The 18,739-nt window shown below is 39.2% G+C and overlaps 1 protein-coding gene and 1 long non-coding RNA gene across 3 annotated transcripts in view; one reads left to right on the forward strand and one right to left on the reverse strand.

Moving 5' to 3' along the window:
* LOC129708102 (protoheme IX farnesyltransferase, mitochondrial) overlaps positions 1–9,446 on the reverse strand; it is a 97,523-nt gene extending 88,077 nt beyond the window's left edge. Inside the window, exon 1 of the mRNA XM_055653662.1 lies at positions 9,319–9,446. Coding sequence (XP_055509637.1) covers positions 9,319–9,349 — 31 coding nt within the window. The 5' untranslated portion in view covers positions 9,350–9,446. The remainder of the gene's footprint in view (positions 1–9,318) is intronic.
* Positions 9,447–9,459: 13 nt separating this feature from the next.
* Positions 9,460–18,739, forward strand: part of LOC129708104 (uncharacterized) — a 130,338-nt gene continuing 121,058 nt past the window's right edge. The window contains exon 1 of one of the 2 annotated variants that reach the window (XR_008725284.1): positions 9,460–9,652. This is a non-coding gene — a long non-coding RNA (uncharacterized LOC129708104). The remainder of the gene's footprint in view (positions 9,653–18,739) is intronic. The other variant, XR_008725285.1, reaches the window with a different exon arrangement.

Genomic DNA, 18,739 nt, shown 5'->3' on the forward strand with positions numbered 1-18,739 from the left:
GAAGGTTGTAATCTCCCAACCTCAATGCTGGACTAATATCCAGAATTTCCAGTCCAAATTAACTAAAGACTGGGTTTATATTTGCAAAAAAGATTAAACTATTCATTCATACTGCTGCATCAATTAAAATAAATGGCATGTACCTGTAGTAAGAAATGTTCCCAAGTGTATAAACAACCTAAATTGTACTTTTACAAGTTTCGGCCTTAATTGCCATGTTTTTCTTAGACACAGGTGCCAATCATTCACAAGCTAGCCCGAGGTATCTTGTATCTTGATCCACTCACTGTCCAGTATTTAATCAGGCAGTGGTTCCACTACAGGTCCCTTTGCGATTAGTAAGCTCAGTGCTCTCTTTCTTCTTAATGATGTTCCAATGGATGTTTATGTTAAAATGTATTTTGTGTGTTCTGTTGCATTTTATTTGTATGACTGACTTGGCAAATTAAATTCCTCATATGTTGCAAAACATACTTGGCTAATAAAGTATTATTGTGATTGTAATTGAAACAGTTGATTTTGGTAAGCCTGCGGTTTGGCTGATGTCTCTAACAGTTTTATTCTTGTTTCTCAGTCTCATAATGGCTTATTTGACTTTCATTGGCACAACTTTGTGCCTCATGTTGATAAACAGCAATAAAAGTTTCCAAAGGTGATGGAAAGACTGGAGGAAAGACTATGTGTTGAGAGCTCTCTTATACCTGCATTAAGGAGGCATTTAAACACACCTGAGCAATTACAAACACCTGTGCAGGCATGAGTCCCAAACATTATGGTGCCCTAAAATGGGGGGACTATGTATAAACACGGCTGTAATTTCTACATGGCAAAATCAAAATGTATAAAAATACCCTTTCATAAAATTTGACAATGTGCACTTTAACCACATGTGATTTTTTTTCTATTACAAATCTCAAATTGTGATGTACAGAGGCAAATAAATGAATGATGGGTCTGTCGCAAACATTATGGAGGGCACTGTAATTGCCACTTTCAATTGCTCACTGTCAATTGGCTTTAGTGTGTTGGTCAGTGATAGAACCTGGGGAAGCTGATGAGAACATGGAGCGTATAAAGTCCAGAAGAATGGATGACAAGTATTTGTTTACCGAGATAGATGATTATTTTCCATTTTGTTAAGACACACACACACAATGTTACAAGCCAGTAATTATCACCCATCCCTAGTTGCTGTGAAAAAAATCAAGAGGCAATTACATGTGCAACACAGAGATGAGATTAGAGGATGGCAAATAACATCCTCAAAATGTTTATCTCAAATGCCGACAATCATCCCAGTTAATACTTTATATAATGAAAGTGGAGTAAATGACTAAGAAACAACTAGATTCTATGAGATAATGCAAGTTGTGAGAAGCACAGCTTCAAAGCCACCCGTCTTGTACAAAAAAGTGATGCCACATCACATTTTAATTTACTTGTAATGCAAAATGCCATTTTCCTGTAGGAGATATAAAAATGAAATATCATTACTATCACCATGGTTTCCACTGATTTTGATTCAAATTTGCCTCTTTTAGACCGTTCCTCCTCTGCAGCTTAGATTGAGTCCTAGCTTGTCATTATAAATTATAAGTTATAATCTTGAAGAGAATTGCACTTCTTAACAATTGTTTTTATCAAAAACAAATCCAATGCTACATCTTTCATCATTTTAACATCTACCACCTCAGCTATCTTTAAATTAAAATAAAACTTATGTTTTAAAAATACAACGTTTAAAATGTATTTATTTTTAATTCTATAATAAAGATACAAATTGCTGGAGTAATTCAGCGAGTCAGGCAGCATCCCTGGAGAACTTGTAAGAATTTATATTCTTCATGGTCAAATATCCCAAAAGAAGACAGTACTGCAACTCTTAATGCCTCAAAATAAATGGAAAATTGCTGATCATAATTTATTGTCCACAATAGTCAATGTTAAACAAGATCACACCTAGTGCTGCATAACAACATTACAGCATCATTGCTGTGCACATTCTACCTAACTGAGATAACTATAGATTAATCTTTGAAGAAAATTTAAGAGAGAATGGACAATAGTAATTGGCAGAAATTGATAGGTGCTAAAGTACACTCACGATTCTGCAAATGTTCAAGACTCCTTTGATGTGTGAAATGGTTAAATCCCAGGTAAATAGATAAGAAACTTGCAAATCACTGCCACCTACTGAATGTTCTTCAATACATACAATAAGCAGCAAACGCAATTGCCTGACAAACTATCCAATTGCACATACGTGTATGAACACTTGTTATAGTGGTATGATTTTAAAAATCAAATATGCGTAATAGCAATGCAGGCATTATGAATTTAAACTAATCTCAATAAAACTGGACAATCCTGCATTATCTGAAAACCCATCCAATATTTCAATGGTGTTACAACAAAGAAACCAATTGTTAATTGAAAGTTAAGCAGTACTTTACTAAAAATGTAACCAGTACAATTTCAGAAAAAATTGTCCATAAAATTGTTGCAGTCCAATAAAAAATATTGCAATTAATTCCATGCATAAGAATAGCCAGAAAATTTATTATAATTTGGTTTTATCTAAATATAGTCAATGACCAGTAAATAACGTGCTATTTTTGCTAATGTCAATTTAATTCAGTGTGTGACAAGTTAATCTGTCTTCCACATCAAACATTTGCCTTACATTCAAATGCATTAATTCAAGCAAAATAAGATATTTACACCTAATTTCACCAAACAGAAGATACACAAATCATTAGATCGTTCATGCATTACTTTAATGCCCTGCACATTTATCACACTTTTAAAAAAATCACTTAAACAACAATTTACTCAATTTTCCAGAACAGTGAAGCACTTGCATTAATGCAGGCACACTGGATAAGACGGCAACTGGGATTTGTTTTGAATCGGATAAATGCAGATCAATTTTGTCATTATTCATGCTCTACACAGATATTTAGTTGAAGCTATCCACAAACACATTACTCAAATTATTACATCTATAGAACCCTTTGGCGCCAATTATGTAGAGATGGCCTGTACAGATGAACTAGTAGTTTTTCTATATTACATTTTCAATCCAGCAATTTTGAAACAATTGTGCTTTTAGAGAAGAAAATCTGTGTTTATATCATATCTCTGTGATGTCCAGTTAAACCAATCCCCATTTTGCTGTAATCTAAGTAAATTTCCGGAGAACATTACACTAAGCTACAGCAACATGTTCACCTATTTCCCTTACCATCTTTAGAAAAAAAATTAAAGTGTTATTCTCACAATGCCTAAAGCGAGTTAATGAATTTTTGAAATATTCTCATATATTCTCATGATGCCACAAAGCAAATTAATTAATTTTTGAGATGTCCACGTTCGAATGCCCCACAAGCTTTGAAGGAGATGAATAATATGTTAATGTTTCTGGTTGCGATACTGAAGAATGAATATTGTCCAAAACATTGTGCTCCTCTTCAAATATTGCCAGGGAATATTTTACATACATCTGAAACTCAGATATGATCTCAGTTAATTATTTCATCAAAAAGATAACAGAAGAGAAAGCAATGCTATTTCAAGTTGTACCACTGGCAGTTTCAAGAAGTCAAGCAAAAAGCAGCAGCAGACTAATCTAATCAGTTTTTAAAAAAGCAAAGCAGATTAGCAAAGTCATTAAAATAGAAATCAAAACACTGGAGTCAAATCTGGAGGGACAGACTAAAAAGCATAGAAGTAACATTACACATGCATAGCCTTGAACCGTTCTGATCCGCATACGACAAAAAGAGGCTATAGAGCCACTGGAGATGATACCATGAGCAAGAGATATGCCATTTGTAAAGATTATAGTTAGGGGCATAATATTGAAGCAATACCTTTATTAAATACTGTGATAAATATTGGTAAAATGTGGGGTTGAATAAAACCAAGCTTTACTTTCAAACTATTGTTCATTAGAGGTTTTTACTGAGTTATGTGGTTCTTCATTCCAGTCTGAAGAAGAGTCCAGCCCTGAAATGCTGCCTTTCCATTCCCTGCACAGATGCTGCCTGACCCACCAGCTCCTCAAATACTTTGTTTTAAATTCCTTATAGGTTTAATAAGGATTAACCATGAGCATAATTTAGTAATCAATACAGCTAATCAGGAGATTCTGGGAAAGATATTATCCTCCAAAGGGCAGTGACAATATAAAACTCCTACTTCAAGGAGTCATGTGATTAGGGCAGTAGCTACATTTAAGGGGAGAAACAGTAGTGAAGGGAAGAGGTCAGATTAGACGAAGAAGTGTGAAAGGGGGTTTATGACCTAAATGGATTAAATTGCTTATTTAAATCCCGTAAATGATGCATAAATTAGATGTATTAGCAAATACACAATACAAATTCCTTTCACACAAATAAAAATAATGCCATAGTTTAACACCTTTTTTAAAACATATTCTCTCATCTTTCTCCAATGGTGAGGTAAATCTTAACCTTTACACCTTTTTACAAAGCAAAGGAGAAATGCACAAATTTAGCACCAACAATAATAATGGAAAATATTTTAGAGAACAGAAATAATGATGGAATTCATATTGTCAAAACACATCTCACCAACTTTGCTCTCTAAAATCATCTTAGCCAACTTGAATACTTTCATTTTCTGTTGCAACAGTTCTCGCTCTTCAATTCACCGCAGTGCTCAAAGTGATTATTTAATCTATTCCCTCATTTTCAGATAAAAGAATATGGTGAAAATAAAGATGGATTGCCTGGAAACCTCTTTAACTTTCGGGCCCTAAAGCAGCACTTTTATTTTAAGTCATAAATTAGATCAAAATATCCAAACTAATACATTTGCTTGTCACGTCAAAAACCAAAGTTACAACAGCCAGCTGCTTCTGAGATAATCTCACAGAAAAACTGTGGGATCATTTACACTTTTCGACAGTCAGTGTAGATAACAGAGCTCAAGTTGCGCAAGCCAGATTTTCTTTGTCTATTCTAGCCTGAACATTTTCAGTCTTTCTTTTTTTCTGTGATATACTTAACTGCAAAGAAAATCTAATGCTAAATTAATCATTTAGCAGCTGGACATCACAAAAGTGAGTCACTACAACAGCAGCAAACTATTACATGAACATTAACTGACAAAAGTTATCTTCAACCATCGTCTAGACACCCAGCAGTTTAGAGGCCATTAGAAGTGCCAAAACAGCTGCAATTTTCAAAAGCAAGAATGTATGAAGTTGCTAACATCCTTCCAAATTATGGGTTCCCCACCGTGCACCAAAAGTAACAGTATGCCTAGGTAAAGCATGCATAACAAGTGTGACATAATATGCCAACTAGAACTCACACCACACACTCCCGCAACCTTATTGCCTTTGGTTTGGATTTGGGTTTCCTGAAACACATACTGCTGGAAAGGGTGGGCAGACAGTCAACACTCAAACATGGCCTATGAACTGGCAGCTGAGACAGAAATAACAAATGATTCATTATCCAAAATGTTCTTCTTTACAATGTCTGGTTTCTAATTTCCATACCATAAGATGGGGAAAAAGGTTGGGGGGGTTGGAGTTTAAATTTGCCATTGTACCAAAAATCTACACTCCTGCTTTTTGACCCAAGTCAAAAAGCAGAAACCTTTCCGGTCAGAATATGGCTGCAATTTTCTTCCGATATATTCATTCACAACACTTGGTCAGCAAAGAAACAAACACCATTTATTGGTTATCCTAGATGGCTACGAGTGTTGTCAGTACAGAGTTTGTATGTTCTCCCTGTGGTCATGTGGGATTTTCTTCCAGTTTCCTCTCACACTCCAAAGACGTACGGGTTTGTAGGTTAAATGGCTTGGTTAAAATATAAATTGTCCCTTGTGTGCAGGCCAGTGCTAGTGTACGGAGTGATCGCTGGTCGGCGCAGACTCGGTAGGTCGAAGGGCCTGTTTTTGCATTGTATCTCTAAAGTCAAAAGCTTGCATTGCCATTTTCAATGAAGTTGGAGAATCAAACACTTTTGATCTTGAGTCATGTTTCATGCCGACACCCTTCTTGGAAAAGCAAACTCATTCTCAGATTCCAGCTTCTCCTCAAGCCGCACTCTCTGATGACTAGCATATACTTTAAGCACTTGCATCTTACTTTATCAGCCTCCCTGCATTATAACATTATCATTGCCAATTTTTCAATTTAGATGCATAACATTGGCCAGGCACTACAGGAACCGCAGGATTATCAATCAATGTTACACTAATTTTAGAAATGGATCCATTTTAAAGCATTGAGGTGGAATCTTTGCAAGGTGAGAAACTTGGTACACAATATGCAGCCTGTACTATAATCAAGGAACATAGCAAAGCAAAGCATCAACTTGCATCAAGTTTTGCACAAAGCTCTGAGGTAATGCTTCCTAGACTAACTCTATTCACACACTTGTAGGCCCAGTGGCAATCCATGTCCGAAGGCCATGCTACAAATTCCCTTCCAGCTTCCATCCACTGTCTGAGTGTTGCAATGGGAACTCGAGAGCATGAGACAAAGCAGCAGATTTAGCCCATTTGGCCCATCGAGTATGCTCCACCATTCAACCATGACTTTTTCCCTCTCAACCCCATTTTCCTGTCTTCTCCCCATTGTTTAAAAGGAAAGCACTGTAGCAAATCCCATCTATCAATGCTGTTCTTAACAAGTTGTGAGATATCTTTAAACTGTTGGCTAGACCAGCAGAATATTTCCTCACTTTTCTTTGCACAGTAGTGTCAAGAGATCAAAGGTAGAGCATCAGTTTGAATCATATAGGAAGGAACTGCAGATGCCAGTTTCCACCGAAGATAGACTCAAAATGTTAGAGTAACTCAATTGGACAGACAGCATCTCTGGATAGAAGGAATGGGTGATGTTTCGAGTCGAGACCCTTCTTCAGATTGAGTCAGGGGAGGGAGACACAAAGATAAGGAAGGGTGCACACCTTACACAAAACATCACCCATTTCTTCTATCCAGAAATGCTGCCTCCAGCTAAGTTACTCCAGCATTTTGAATATCAGTTTGAATTAGTCAAAATCAGTACTCGAGAGCATGCATTTCATATGCAATGGCCCAATTTGCATATATGAATATGCAAAACACACCATTACTGCATTCATGTAATTAGAATCCTAACACAGGATAGAGTATTTATGATGCAGATTAATCATGTAAATACAAGCAAAAATATTCTGTGAAAGATGGAGTGTATTGCAATGTTATGCTGTCAATCTATACATGCAATTACTAATTGAATGGTTGGCATGTCTGATTATCATGAAAGGCAGAATCAGGTGAACAGTATATATTTAAATAATTCTCAATGTCAGGCTTTCCCCACAAATTAATGCCATGCCCAGTGTAATTATCCACTATACAGGCCATTGTTTTGAACTTTTAGTCCAAAATAAAAATACGTTTAACCAACAGTAAGTTTAAAGAGAATGAACACACTGTAATTTCAGATTCTTGTTGCACACCACCTGCAACTAAAACATTGAGAAACTTGAGCGATCCAATGAGTAGATTTTTCTTACAGAGGTTACTGGAACGTGCAGCCAGATAACAGAGAGATACAATTACAACATTTAAAAAGCATTTAAACAGGTACCCTACTTAAATAAGTAGGAGGTCAGGGAGAGCCATATCTGAGGATTGGCATTGATAGGCCAAAAGTGCTCATTTCTGCATGTCTCCATAATTATAAATATTAGTCATTGCTTCATTCTCTTCAGAGAAAATACTCAAACAACAAACTGCGTTTGAATAAAATTCTTAAAGAATGTATTATTTTGCAATGTATATGCCAGCGATACGTTTAACGTCTTATACAGCACATAATCCTCTAACTTTTTCGCCACCTCCAACGGGATCCCACCACTAGCCACATCTTCTTATGTTCACCTCTTTCCACAGAGACCGTCCTCTCCACAACTCCCTGGTTAACTCATCCCTTCCCACCCAAACCACCCCCTCCACAGGTAGTTTCCACTGCAATCATAGGAGGTGCAACACCTGTCCCTATACATCCTCCCTTGACCATCCAAGAACTCCAACTATCTTTTCTGGTGAGGGAGAGGTTCTTTTGCACCTCCACCAACCTCATCTACTGTAGTTCCTGCTCCAGGTGTGGACTATATATCGGCGATACCAAGTGCAGGTTTGGCGATCGTTTCGCTCTGCTCAGTTTGCCGAGGCCTATGTGATCTCCCGGTTGTTAAACACTTTAATTCCCCTTCCCATTCTCATACTGAGCTTTCTGTGCTGTCCCTCATTAACTGTCAGAGTGAGGCCCAACGCAAATTGGAGCAACAGCACCTCAAATATCACTTGGGCAGCTTACAATCCAGCAGTATGAATTTGGATTTTTCTAACTTAAAATAAAAATAATCCTTGCTTCCCCTCTCTGTCTGTCTGTCTGTCTGTCCGTCCCTCCCCAATCCTAGTTGTCCCACATGTTCTCCTGATTAAATATTAGATTATATAGCGTGTCGTCACCTTCCCCTCAGCTAACAATGAACCATTCTACATCCTCTTAGCACCGTCTGCTTTGATCTGTCCTTTTCACACCTTAACTTTCCACATCTGTAGTCTCCCACTTCCCTGACTCTGGAGAAGGGTCTCGACCCGAAAAGTCACCCATTCCTTCCCTCCAGAGATGCTGCCTGACCCGCTGAGTTACTCCAGTATTTTGTGTTTATCTTAAGTATAATACTTAGAGAAGATTGAGAGGGGATTTATAGAAACTTACAAAATTCATAGGGGTTGGACAGGCCAGATAGAAATTGGTGCCGAGGAGTCCAGGACAAGGGGCCCAGCTTAAGAGCCTTTAAAACCGCCATTCAATATTTTCATGCAGAGAGTGGTGATCCAACTCAGTATCCTGTACCTGCCTTCTCTGGCTATATTTACCCCCTGATCCCTTTAGCCACAAGGGTATGGAGAGAAGGCTAACTCCCTGAGTTAAATATAGCCAATGAATGGCGGTGCAGGCTCGAAGGGCTGGCCTACCCTCAATTTTCATATGCACATGACTCCTTTTGTGGGGCTGGGGGCGTTTATTTCAATGTTAATGTGTATCTTAAGCGGGATATCAGTTTAGGAAAGCCGTGTGCCCACTGTGAAACGTTATTTATGTTTAAGTGGCGGGTTATGGAAGATATCTGGGCGCCTGAAGGCTCTTAATTCAAGGTTGACAAGGTCAATCGGAAGCGAGGGAAAGATCACGATGAATGGAGTATTCGCCACGCTTTGTGCCTCAAGCAGCGTGCGATGATTTTCTGACTCCGCTAACCGGGCACATACCTGGCAAGCGCCGACATGACACACGGTACATGGTGTATATCTGAGGCAAGGAGTCTCCTCACTCACTGCGGGCCGCCATCTTGCGCCGCGCCCTCACCCCGCCCCGCCCGCCCGCACCGGCGTTCACTTCCGGGTGGCGGCCGCGGGGCCGGTTGCCATGGTTACCGGGCCTGGGAGCAGCAGCAGGTCATTAGAACCACAACAACTGTGCAGGCGGGAACTGTAGAGGCTGGTTTACACTGGACATGGACACGGAATGCTGCAGCAGCAACAACTCAGAGCATCGCTGGAGAACAGGAGCACTAGAGACCTTTCTTCAGATTGAGAATCAGGGGTAAGGGATTCCTCTCTTCCAGTCTCCTGATGAGGCAGTGGTGCAGCTGGTGGATGTTAAAAATCAAGTCTGCAATTGATCCCATAGATAAAGCATAAAGAAGTTTATTGTCACACAGACTTAGTCTGAACGAAATTGCTTCAGTCATACATATAAAGTACAATACATATTCGGAAAAGCAACAATAAACCACACTTAATAACAATGTCCACCACAGTGAGTCCACCCAGCATCAAGTCCTCACTGTGATGGAGTCTTTGCATCGCAGTCTCTTTCCCTCCTCTCACTTTCATATCTCTGCGCTGGGGCGATACCCCCCCCCCCTCGGGAGATGTTGTAAATCATTCCCGCGGACATCACAACAAAAGCGGCCCTTGGATGGTTGAAGCTGCCCATTTCCAGTCCTGAGAAACAGCTTTAAATGGCCCGCGGTCCAAACCCCGGACTCAGGCCACCGCCGCCAGAACACCGTCCCAGCCACCCTCACGTGAGTACTGTGCCGTCTTCAGCCTCGGGCTGGGCCGCCCTGACTTGGGCGCCGAACCTCCCCCGGACCGGGCTGCCCCGACTTGGGCGTCGCTTTCCCATTAGATCCCATTAGATAAAGCACAAAAGGAAGTTTAATTTGACACCTAATTCACTTTCATATCTTCAGTATTAAAAATGTTATGGCCATTTTCATACTCGGAAATTAGCATCTTGTTTTCCATTGACTTAACACAAAAGCTGTGATCGAGGTGAGTGAAATGGCCATAACTTTCTTAAAAATTAAGAGAACTGAAAGAAATATTCAGTTATTATAGATTGAAGCATTCTGAAACAAATATGAAACAATCTTACTTGGATGACCTGAAATTAAAGCATATAATTATAATTCCAAACTTCAATTACTAGATCTATCTATCTACACGCTCCTTCTCAACGGCGCCAAAATTGCATACACGGGCTTGGACAGATCTGCAGCGACGCTGAAGGGAGGTTTTGCAACATACCTACTCACAGCGCCAGAGACCCAGGTTCAATGCTGACCTCTGGTGCTCTCTCTGTGGAGATTGCACCTTCTCCATGTGGCTGTGTGGGTTTCCTCTGAATGCTCCAGTTTCCTGCCACATCCAAAGACTTGAGGGTTTGTAGGTTCATTCATTGGCCTCTGTAAATTGCCCCAAGTGTGTAGAGAGTGGCTGCGAAAGTTGCATAATGGAACTGAATGGGTGACAAAATCAGCGTGGACTTGGTCGGTCAAAGATCCTGTTTCCAAAAAAGTGCTGCTTCTTTCAATCAATCACTTCAACAGTCTTCATCATATTATCAGACACAAAATGTTGAAGTAACTTTGCTGGTGAAGCAGCATCTCGTTTAAACAGACTTTTAGTGGAGGAAGGGAGTAAAGAGGGAGGGGAGGGGAAGGGAGGTGGTTGTAAACGTTACCTGATATTGGAGAATTCAATATTCATACCGCTGGGTTATAAGCAAAATACGGTGCTGTTTCTCAAATTTGTGTGTGGCCTCACTCTGGCAATGGAAGACGCCTATGACAGAGGGGTGGGTATGGGAATGGGAAGGGGAGTTAAAGTCGTTAGCAATCGGGAGATCCAGTAGGCCTTGGCAAACCAAGCGTAAATGTTCTGCTAAACGGTGACCAAATCTATGCTTTGTCTCGCCAATGTACAGGAGCCCACATTTTGGGAACACCAGATGCAGTGACTGAGGTTAGAGGAGGTGCTCTGTCCCACCTGGAAGGACTGTCAGAGTCCCTGGATGTTGAGGGAGGAGGTTTACGGACAGGAGTTGCATCTCCTGGAGTTGCAGGGGAAAGTACCTGGGGAAGGGGTGCTTTGGGTGGAAAGGGATGAGTGAACCAAGGAATGAGCAGTCTCTGTGGAAAGGGGTGGAGATGTGAAGATGTGATTAGTGATGGGATTGTATTGAAGGTGATGGAAATGTCTGAGAATGCGGAGTTTGATGTGGAATCTAGTGGGGTGAAAGGTGAGGACCAGGGGATCTCTGTCCTTGTTGCGTCTGGGGAGAGATGCATGTTTAGCTCCCAGCCTTGGGCACCCTGGAACCATGTCTCCGTAATTCGAACTATATATTATATTCCTTACCTAATAGCTTCCTTATTGCCAAAACATATCAATAAAAAACCAAAAGCATCCATCACATGACAAGATAGAAATGTAGCTCAAGGTTGTATTTTAGTGTAGTCATGAAGTTATTCCGTTTGTTGTCCATTTTTTCATCAAAAGTATGAAAACATTAGTCCTTCTCGGCATTTGTTGGAGCTCACTGCTCATGATAAATATCCAGTAAATAATTTAATTTCTCAGAATAAAAACAAATTTTGTTTGCTCTGGCATAGCTTAAGCATAACTAATCTACGTCGAGATAAATGTATGTTTAATATCTAGTAATTGTCTTCCAATGGGTTCTTGGGTCTGTGACTTTGTTGTGATGGATTTTCAGGTTTAGAATATTGCTTTAATAATAGGAACTGAATGCAAGTATTTTATGAAGATCATTAGATCCTTGGGAAGTGGTGATGGCTTTTGATACATTTGACAAATATATTAAAAAATAGCAATATTTCTATGAGAAAACAAATCAGTGGTGGTCTTCAAATTGGAGACTGCATGGTGCAAAATAATGTTAAACAGGACCTTTTAAGTAAAAGGTTAAGAGTAAGATTGAGAATGGAAGAAACAATTTTTAGGAAATGTTTGCATCCCCAGGAAAATCAGATGAAAAGGTGAACCCACAGAATCAAAACTATGTCATATTATATCATAGAGGTGATAGCACAGAAAGGATTCGTATTCCTTTTGCCGTATCCAGCAGACAAGCATGTATGTGCATGCTTATACAGCATTAAAAAAATAACATTAGGAATAGGGCATATTGTTCCCATTTTTGTTCCACAATAAGGATGGTGGCTCCATTTTCTTGCTAACTCACAAAACCTTTCAGTTCTCCTGTAGATCTAAAATCTATTTTGCCATGAACATATTCAGTGATTAGTCGCTTCAGTTCTCGAAAGTAGAGAATTTCAAAGGTTCACAACCCTCTAGTAGGATAATTTGTCTTCATCTAAATCTTAAATGGATGATCCCCTTATTCCAAATCTCAGCACTACTGTTCTTGATTCCCCTTTAATGCAAATTGTCTTCATGGCTTCAACCCCATCAAGCTTCTAGCAACGTATGTGGTTGAATGAGATCACCTCTCATTTGTGTAATCTCCAAATGTGTGCAGATCAACCCATTCAATCTTGCTTCCATGAGACAACACCTTTTTGGAGATCAATCGAGTGAACTGTATCTCTCTTTAAAAAGGAGACGCAAATGATATGTGGTTCTCTGGATATGATCTCACCAATTGCATCTCCTGATCCAGATCTCCCTATGCTAATATGCCATACATTTTGCAATAAAATCCAGCATTTTGTTTGTTTCCCTGAATACATACCATATGTATATTCAGCGTTCTTATGTTTCATGCGTAAGCACCTGGATAGCAGCATATCGTTGTCTCTCTCCACTTTTGCTTTTCCCAACCTCCTTACGAAGCAATTTAGATCACAGCAAAATGGCCATATGCAATTAATAATTTCAAAATTATGATTTCAGAAAGAATGTACTTTTGTGAGATGATTACAGAAAAAGTTGTGGTAAAATCAATCAGCAGACAATAATCCTTTGTGATTATTGCAGAACACTGACCCTTGAAATCAGAAGACAAAAAGCTTCAACTGCTTTTTAGCATTATTGGTAGAAGACTGATACAGAAGTCAGAAAATTGTCTATAATTGGATACCTTACATTTAAGCCATTCACATTTAGAACTTGAATTGAAAGCCAAAATAACCTCTATATGTCTACACAGGCCACACCTAATCCCAGTGTTTACAATATTAGAGCATTCATATTTTGAGTTGAGTATTTGCTGTAAGGACAAGAGCAGAAACATTTGAATAGAATCTAATTAGTAAACTAAAGACATAATTGCAAAAAAACGAACAAACTTCCAAAGTCTTGTTTGTTATCACAAGCTTCCAGCATTTTTAATTATAAATGATTGAAGCTGCATCTGTTCTCTTGAGGAATGAATGTAAGATTAATGGCCGCAAACAATAAAATCTGTTGGATTTTAAGTCTGTGATAAAGCCAAGTTGTCATCGCATGATTCAACAACTCTCATGAACATGGGTATAAAGAAAGCTTGAATATTGTTAGGGACAGATCTTAAATTTTGGCAGTCATATATTTTCATTTACTTTGAGGGGAACAATAAACTGTCAAGAATTTTATTAAATAACCTTGGACAATTTTATAAAATGCTGTTGTAATTTTCATCCTAAATTAGGGAAAGCTGCTATTACTTCCACTTTTTCTATTGGCATGTTACCTGACAACAGGCTGGATTGGAGCCATTTAACTGTCTTTGTTACCACCTAGACCTCTCAGTGATTATTGATGGGACTTCATTTTTGGCTATTTGAAATTAAAGTTGGTGATATATGGTGCAATAACATGGTGCAGTGCATATATTTTCTCCATATATTGTTAAAGTGATATAATAGATTATAACAAAGAACACTTCGGCATAAAATTCAAAATCTTAGCGTACCTTTTTTAAAGTTTTGTGTGATTGAATTGCAGTGTAAAATCATTTGCTCAAAGCAATTTGTTTAAGAAGGAACTGCAGATGCTGGAAAATCGAAGGTAGACAAATGCCGGAGAAACTCAGCGGGTGAGGCAGCATCGATGGAGCGAAGGAAATAGGCAACGTTTCGGAAGAAGGGTCTCGACCCGAAACGTTGCACAAAGCAATTAATAACTTGGGGTGCATCAAACAGAATAAATCGTTCAAAAGTGGTTTATGTGCTCTTCTGCAATACACAATTAATACAATCGATCTATGCCTATGCAGTCAACACCCAGTGTGGAGTATTAATGGGAAGTTAGGTCCACTCCCTGTTCCTGCGCTATTGGAAAGAATCATGCAGCCTTCTGCAGTGAGGGTCTCAGTCTTCACTGCAGGCAGACTATTGTGTGCTGCACAATCCCATCCTAATAGAAGCACAGCCTTCTGTGGCAAAGAGATGTGCTCTCTGGATTTGCCCTATTGTTCAGATGAGGATCACATGCCAACTGATTGTGCTGAATGCAACAAGACTTTCCCACCTTTTGAACTTGAAATTTTACGTAGCAAGTTCCATGAGGAGGCTGCCTAAGAGGAACATAGAATAATACAGCACAGAAGTGGGCTTTTCGGCCAACATTTATCACATTGAACATGACGTTGTTAAGAAAACAGGGTGGGCTTCAGGTGCTGCAGAAAGTCAGCTGCAACATTCAGCTGGATTTCCTCAAATGAACTTGACATTTCATGTAAGGTTTCAGAGACAAGACTGCAGATACTGGAATCTGGAGAATAAAGCAAACTGCTGAAAGAACTCAGCATGTCAGGCAGATAGCCAAAGTTTCTGGGTCAAAACCATACATCAGGACCATGCACATTGTACTGGCTGGTCCACTTCTTGGTGTTTGAATAATTAATAAACATTAGTCACTGTTGTCTCTATCAGTTATAGTTCAGGTTGTTTAAATTATTCCCAATAATTTAGCTTTACATTCCAACAGGATAATAAACTACCATCATGTAATTTATTTTGAGGTTGTATTTTTGGTAACATTCACTATAGTTATTTTCCTGTCTTTAAAAACAATTGATAAAATCATGCAAAAATGGGCCAGGCAAATGTCAAATGCTTTTAGTTTCAACAAAAAAAAAGTTTATATTACAATTGTAACAATGCTCCCAGACATCATTTAATGACAGCAACTGTTTAGTAGTAGAACACATAGAGATGCTAAAAATAACTTTTTGGTTATGCTTTTGGCGATTAGCCAGACCTTGCAGGGAACAGTATTTGCAACATGGTGCAATAATTCATCATTTTCCAATCTTTCATGTTCTTGCTGATCCAATACAGCCTCAAACACATTTATTGTTCACTCGGGCAATTAATATAGCTTTGTTTGGCTGGAAGCAGTGGAAAGTGATGCAAAGCATCACCCTCAATTGAATTATTTGTTTCTGTGGTAGAAGTATATGTTTTCTTCCTGCTACATCACACTATAACTTAGCATTATTTTACATTTGCTGTCAGTCATAAAGCACTCCAGGGGGTTTGTAATTTAGTTGAAACATAGCAGAGAAATAATGGCATTATTAGGAGTACTGATATTATCAAAGAACATTGTTTCAGTCCAAAACCTTTTGTCTATAGATTTATATATTGAGGAACAGCAGCATTGATAAATGAAATATTGTTCTTTGATGAACAGTGCCTACAGTAAAAGCTTTTCTCCCCCATCGTCCATTCTCTTTCATAAAGCATCCAAAGTTGTATAACACTGTGATACAATCATCCAAATCATGTTGCTGGGGGTGCGCAACCAGTGTTCATTTTGACACTACTAACAAGATACCACACATTTGTGTTAGACATTTTTTTTGGTTTCCTAGATTGACACAATTTGAAAACAGTTAGACCTTTAAATTCGTTAATGACGATCCTAATTCATTGAAGGACATAGTTGGGAAAATGTTGATCCTACACATAAATATTCTAAAAATGGCCTTTTACTGGTGGGCGATGTTACTGTGAGCAGCAGCAGGGCACTTGGAAGAAGGGTCTATGAGTGTAAGAGATGTAGACTTTGCAGATGCTGCCAGACGTGCATTGCATTTTCAGCTCTTTATGTTTTTCATTGTTGCTGCTTTAGCTCAACCTATTACAGAAAGTTAAGCCTGTCATTTCAAAATTGAGCAATCTTGTCGTCATGTGGTAAGTGTCAATTACAACCAATAAAACTCTTTGCAACATTAACTATTATGTCATATTTTATTCCTTTGGATATGATTTGTTGGAATTTTTATAGACATAAGACGTCTTTTTATAGATATCTTTTTTTCCAGACTATCCCTAGTTCATTTTCTGTGCCTGGAGCAGCACGGTGGCGCAGTGGTGGAGTTACTACCTTACAGTGCAAGAGACACGGGTTTGATCCTGATTATGGCTGCTGCCTGTACGGAGTTTATATGTTCTCCCAAAGACGTACAGGTTTGCAGATTAATTTGGCTTTGGTAATAATTGTAAATTGTCCTTAGTGTGTAGATAGTGCTAGTGCAGAGATTGCTGGTTGGCGTGGACTGGTGGGACAAAGGGCCTGTTTCTCTAAACTAAACTAAACTAGAATTTGACAATAAATGTGACAACTCTAATTTACACATGCTTCCTACTCCATGTACTTGTCATTGCACAATTATGCAATCAGAGTGGGTCATGGCTTTCCTGACTCGCTCAGATCCATGAAGCTTGTTTCACCTCAACGACGATGTCACTTTGTACTTTTAGAAGCAAAACCTTAAACATGTAAGAGCAAGCCTAACTAACAGCAGGTGCGACAAAACAAAAATCAAGACATTTAAAAAATTTTGAACTTGAGGTATTGTTTACAGTAGGCTTCTGTTTGAAGAAGTGCCCATCACATAATTATTAGTTGCAGAATATAAACAGGCATAAATTCCTCTAAGTTTAAATTCATGAAAACCGAAGGTGTAAAGCAAACCTACTATTAACTTTTCATATCCTTTGCTGGCAAGCACACACACCACAAGGCAAACACATGAGTGTTTATGCAATAAAGGGCTTCTTGTCCTTATGAAAATATATTTGTAGCAATGTGCTTGGAAGTGAATGGGTGAATTCTAGCGTAATCTGAAATATGGTGACCTCCTATTTCATTTAACAGCTTCAATATTTATTTAAAAATTCAGTAGCTGTGTTCTAATTTCTCCAAACAACTCGCAATAAGCACTTTGTTTAACTGACAGAAATACTTATTTTTCACAATCTGGATAGAAATTACATTTTATGAGCCTATCTTTTCTCTTAGGCAAATGGTTAAACCCTCTTTAGCCATATGCCTACTAGTGTGACCGTGTTTAGGTGGAAAGTTTAAACAAAGATATAGTTTTATAACCAGTTGCATTATTATTTTCTGACATTCACGCTGAGGCAAAAAAGGCTCCCATGTCGGCTGTGTGCTCAGCTTCAGAAATTACAAGGCAAAATAATATGTTACAAATGCCAGTTTCATTCCATACCTGACTTGGTTGAGGTTAGGTCTATTGTCACATGTATCGAGGTACAGTGAAAAGCTTTGTTTTGCATCTGTCCAATCAGATCCGACTATCCGACACATAAATACAATCAAATCAAACTCAAACGTTCCCACTTTGGCGACTTTTTAGGCGACTGCGGGAGACTATGCGGTCGCCACATATTCGCGGGTAGTTGCTGGGGAGTCCCCTACATGGTCTTGAGGAGTTCCTGCATTCTGGGAACTAGTCGCGACCTCATTGTGGTCACTGCAAATTTTTCAACATGTGGTCGTGCTGCAGGTGGGTCACCAGGAGGTCCTAGTGGGTCGCCAGGAGGTCAAAGGTTCTCGTAGGTTGTAGCCGATGCTGACCAGTGAACTTCATTGGCTCATTGGGGAAAAAAACGTAAGCAGTAGTTTTCAGAACCAAGGATAACCGACCGGTAATGTTAAATGTTCGCCAAGCTTCACAGCCGTGTATCTCTGGCGTCTTAAAAGTTGTCTCCACTCCTTCTTTCCCCCCCCCCCCCCCCCCCCCCCCTTTTTTTAAAAGATTTTACATGACCCTTCCCGTACACTGTGCTTTCACCGTCTTCATTACAGCGTCAACCTTCCTGTTCATCGCGGTGTGTGCCTGTATCACATTGGCTTTGCACCTTGTGAATTTCACTCAGACAGCGCTCCCCCCATTTGCCCTGTCCCCCGCCTACATGCTACTTGACAGTTGCCGGCAGTCGCCTGAAAAATCGCCTAAGTGGAACAGGCCCATTAGTATTATAGCACTTCAGCTCCACATACAAATTCCAATGACGACAACGTTGGTAGAGGTTAATCAGAGAATACACTAACTTATGGAAGGACTATTCAGAAGCTTGGTAACAGAAGGGAAGAAGCCGTTCCTGACTATGGTGGTTTGTGC

The sequence above is a fragment of the Leucoraja erinacea genome, chromosome 23 (genome assembly GCF_028641065.1).
Source record: "Leucoraja erinacea ecotype New England chromosome 23, Leri_hhj_1, whole genome shotgun sequence".
Taxonomy (NCBI): Eukaryota; Metazoa; Chordata; class Chondrichthyes; order Rajiformes; family Rajidae; genus Leucoraja; species Leucoraja erinaceus.